Raw genomic sequence first — 4,654 nt, 5'->3', positions numbered from 1 at the left:
AGAAGTGTGGGCCCAGGATACCTTCCTGGACAGTGGCCCTCCTCCCTGGTTGGTGTGGACTTACCTATCCCACCTGGCTGCCGAGTGGCTCCTCTTCCCCTAGGAAGACCAGACATGAGTAAGTGGAAGGAGAAACTGGTAGTGTTGACTCTAATTCTGCTTCCTTCCAGGGAGCAGAGTTGATGTCCCTCCCTCAATGTAGGAGTGAGAATGGGGGTGAGGGCTCAGCCAAGCTGTTGTGCTCAAATGTGTTGTGATCCCCAGTTCCTATGGGCCAAACATTGGGACAGGAAGTACTTACCTCTGCTGTCTCTTGGAATCTTGGCTTGATACCAACTAGCTTTGCTACCTGCGTCCTTTATGTAGAGCTGGGCAGCTGTGGAATCTCCAGAGCAACATAAAATTAAGTAGCAAGTGAGCCGGGCTATGGTGGCTCAATGGACTGAGTGTCCTCCCTGGACCAAGAGGTCCCGCGGTCAATTCCCAGTCAGGGAATTGATCCCTGGTTTCAGGCTTGATCCCCAGTAGGGGGCGTGTGGGAGGCAGCCAATCAGTTCTCCCCATTGATGTTTCTGATTTCCCTTCCTCTCCGAAATCAATAAAAATATATTTTTAAAAAATTAAGTAGCAAATGGAAAGTTTAGCAGCCTTCTCTCAGGTACTTTAATCACCTTCCTAGAAAGTCACCTTTCCTGCCAGTTTTGACTTCTTTGCTTCCTGTGTATTTTTCTCCTTCTAGCCTGTTTGCCATCATGTTGCTTTTGTACTCCTTGCAGATGTTAATCTGAATGAGGAATATTCCTCATCATGTAACATTTCTGTTCTTAGGTGTTGGAGGGTTTGCTTCCAAGCCCTAAAATATCTTCAGCCCCAAGATGACATTTCTACCTACTTAGTATCAGACCAGCCATCTCTCATGTTCTTTGAACAGATTTCCTGACAAAAGCAACGGTATAAAGATTGTGCATCTAATGGCAAAATGTGATTAAGCATCTTATGTAGAATGGAATTTCCTCATAAAATTGATCTAAATGCCTTGTAACATTTTAAATGGTTCTCTTAGCACCATTTTTTTCAGGCATGCCATGAATAACCTGGCTTTTGTGGGCCAGCTGGGAATGTAGCAATTTAAAAAAAGTTTTTATTGAATTTATTGGGGTGACATTGGTTAATAAAATTATATAGGTGTAGCAATTTTTAATGTAGACACTTAAAATGTGTTTTCTTATATAATGTCACCTTACAATGTTGATATTGGAATGTTTCCTATTGACAGAGAATGCAGTTTTTAGTACAATGTCTCCTTATAAATGAATTCAAGGACAGCTCATGTTTATAAGATGGGGACAGCCTTTTTGTATTTTTAATGCTTTTAACTTTCTCTCTGATTTATATTTGTGCTTGCTTATATAAAACAACGTGGGGATTTCTTATGATTTTGAAATCTGCCTACAGGTTTGAGTTCCTTGGGGGTAGGGTAGAGATTTGAATCAAGTACATCAAGTTCAAGGCTTGTCTGCGCCTCAGATTTTGAAAAGCGCCTTGGGTGCTCGCTTTGGCAGTATACATACTACAAAAATTGGAGTGATACAGAGAATATTAGCATGGCCCCTGAGCAAGGATGACATGCAAATTTGTGAAGCTTTCCATTTTTTAAATATCACATAAAGGTTAGAGAAGGAAAAAACATTAAAAAAGATAGAAGAAGACAATAGCTACTGCAATTCGGAAATGAGCTCTCAGCATAAATCAGGATACTCTGCGACAACAAAAACATAAAAGGGGAGAAGGTAAAGGTCTGAATTTGCAAAGGGGAATGGAGATAAGATACATGCATATAACCTTAAGCTTGTCCTCTCTCCCAGGTATGAAAGGCTACAGAAAACGTGCTCCATAGCCCTGGTCGGCAAATACACCAAGCTGAGGGACTGCTATGCCTCTGTGTTTAAGGCTCTGGAACACTCAGCCTTGGCCATCAACCACAAGTTGAATCTGATGGTGAGTCACGGCCCGGTCGTCTGGATATTTCAGTCATTCACTCTGATATAGCTTGTGCTTCAGAGAGGTAGACTGTGTCTATGGCCAAATTACCTGAACGCACCGATCTCATCAAAGAGGTTGATTGTGTTGAAGGACCCCCAAGTCCAAGTTTCCAGATGCCAGCCAAGGGCCAGCCTTGTAAGCAGGCCTTTCCACTGATAGTCATGTTAACTTTATTGAGCATACAGGTTTAAGGCACAGTTCCTGAAATTAGGCTTTGCACATCCAGGGCCATATATACTTCATGCTCATGTAAGTACATTATATTTGCCTAACAGGAAAATAAGAACTTTTTTTCCCCTTTAGCAATTGAAATAGAGTCCAGATTTTAAAAATGCTATATTGCCTTTTCTAACTTGTAGGAGTGATATCTGGCAAACAGAGGGGTTGCCCACCCCAGGTCTATATATTCTATAGGCAAATTTTTCATATTAAGTATTTTGTGGCCTTCAGTCCACTCTTTTTCTTTTCCAGTGGGAACTCTTTTTTCTCTGTGGTCCCAAAGTTGTATATTTTTTAGAATTCTTACCCGAGGATATGTTTTTATTGTGGAAGAGAGAGGGAAAGACAGAGAAACATCGCTGTGAGAGAAACACAGTGGTGGGTTGCCTCCTGCACGTGCCCCGACCAGGGCCAGGGCTGGGGAGGAACCTGCAATCGAGGTACATGCCCTTGACCAGAATCAAAACCCTTCGGACCATAGGCCTAGGCTGATGCTCTGTCCACTGAGCCAAGCTGGGTAGGGCAGTCATTCCTTTCTTTTCCCACCTGGCTGGTAGGTGCCCTGTTCCTACCTGCAGGACTTCTCTGAGTCTTACTGTTTAACCACCTCTGGGCTGGGTTTTAACAGAAGTCACTGAATCTTCTCAACAGGCCACAGACCAGAGTAGATAACCCATCATAATCAGTGACCATGGCATAGATTTAAAACTCCTTTCATCACCAAGGAGATGGATACCAGCTACTTCTCTAGCAATCCCAATTCAGTACTTCTCTCTTCCTTATTTATGTTCATTTTCTTCTATCATTTATATACACGACTTTTCTCCAAGAAACTTTAGTTCCTTGAGAGTAGAGCCCTATTTTTAAAAAATATTTATATTGATAATGTACTGCCTCATCCCCCCATGATCCACCCCAATTCTGTGATTTGGAGGAAGGGAGAGAGATAGAGAGTCAGAAACATCGATGAGAGAGAGACATCGATCAGCTGCCTCCTGCACACCTCCCACTGGGGATGTGCCCGCAACCCAGGTACATGCCCTTGACCGGAATCGAACCGGGGACCCTTCAGTCCGCAGGCCGACGCTCTATCCACTGAGCCAAACCGGTTTCGGCGTAGTGGGAACTCTTGAAGTAACGTGTCTTAACGTTTTTAGTCACAGGAAATAGAAGTGCTAGTTTAATGTTTTAACACCGGCACTAGAGTGCATAAGACCTCGTTAGGGGAAGAAGCGCGGTAGAACAGGGAGGTATCTGTAATACTATCAGCAATTTTTTTAAAAAAGCAAAACTTTTTTTAAAAGAATTATTTCCTAGACAAGGTTTTTGTGGGCAGCTTATTCTACGAAAAGCGAAGGTAAATTTGCATATTACGTAAATCAGGCTGACGGGGAAAATGACAATCTGAGGTTAAAAAGGACAAATTTAAAAGTTTTCTTAAATTTGATTCCTGAAAATTGGACTGCTATTTAGAGAGTAACCTGAAAGTTTTTATTCCAGCACTGAATTTTAACATAAAGTAACCACCATCACACCGTAATAGGAGTTGCTTTTACCCGAGGGGTGAGTTTCAAAAAGCGGTCAGTATCTTTCTCCTCCTCTTCCTCTCGCTATCCTCCAGGAGAGAGCTGACAAAATTTTTGGCGGCCTTGCTTCGGCAAGGCTTTTTCGTCTTGTTTAAAAAAAAGAAATGAAAAAAAAATCAGTTGGTTGGGTTTAAAGATTGGCCAAGCGGGAGATAGCCGAGCTTAGCCAAAGATGGCGCGGTTAAGCTCTCCGATTGGTCGGTTGCCTCCTGACCCCTACTGGGGCTGGAGCCCACAACCCGGAATTGAACCGTGACCTCGTGGTCCATAGGTCATCCCTACTGGGGATGGAGCCCACAACCCGGACATACACCCTGACCTGGAATTGAACCATGACCTCGTGGTTCATAGGTCAACGCTCAACAATTGAGCCACGCTGGCTGAGCTTGCGTATAATTTTTGTGGTTGTGAGATATAGAAGTACCTGTTCAGTGTAGAAAAATTTAAAAAGGTTCATGTAAAATGCAGAAAGCGAAAGATTTCACTTCCCTGACATCCCACTTTTCTCTGTACCTCTCATTCCCAGTTTAATGCATATCTTTCTAGACTTTTCTCTATATAGAAATGTTTATATTTAATGATAATTCTGCATGGGTATATCATACTTCAAGAAAGCCTTATCATCATGATTTATATGGTAAAACTTTTATATAAAGAGCAAAAAGGAGCTCCGTAGGGCCTGAGCGCTTCCATGGCTTTGTTGCCAGAGGGACTGGACCAGCTGCCAGCCGCCTGCCTGTCGCTGTGCGCGGGCCGCCCAACCTGGCTGAGCTGTACAGCGAAACGCAGCGTCTGGCGCTCGAGGA

General features: G+C 43.2%; 1 protein-coding gene across 1 annotated transcript in view; it reads left to right on the top strand.

The window, feature by feature from the left end:
- CTPS2 (CTP synthase 2) overlaps positions 1–4,654 on the top strand; it is a 79,611-nt gene that overhangs the window by 37,705 nt on the left and 37,252 nt on the right. Inside the window, exon 9 of the mRNA XM_015567618.1 lies at positions 1,866–1,998. Within this exon, the coding sequence (XP_015423104.1) occupies positions 1,866–1,998 (133 nt within the window). The remainder of the gene's footprint in view (positions 1–1,865; positions 1,999–4,654) is intronic.

Source organism: Myotis davidii, unplaced genomic scaffold (genome assembly GCF_000327345.1).
Source record: "Myotis davidii unplaced genomic scaffold, ASM32734v1 scaffold604, whole genome shotgun sequence".
In the NCBI taxonomy this organism is placed as follows: domain Eukaryota; kingdom Metazoa; phylum Chordata; class Mammalia; order Chiroptera; family Vespertilionidae; genus Myotis; species Myotis davidii.
The sequence above is the reverse complement of the archived record's forward strand: the minus strand, read 5'-3'. Positions and strand labels throughout refer to the sequence as shown.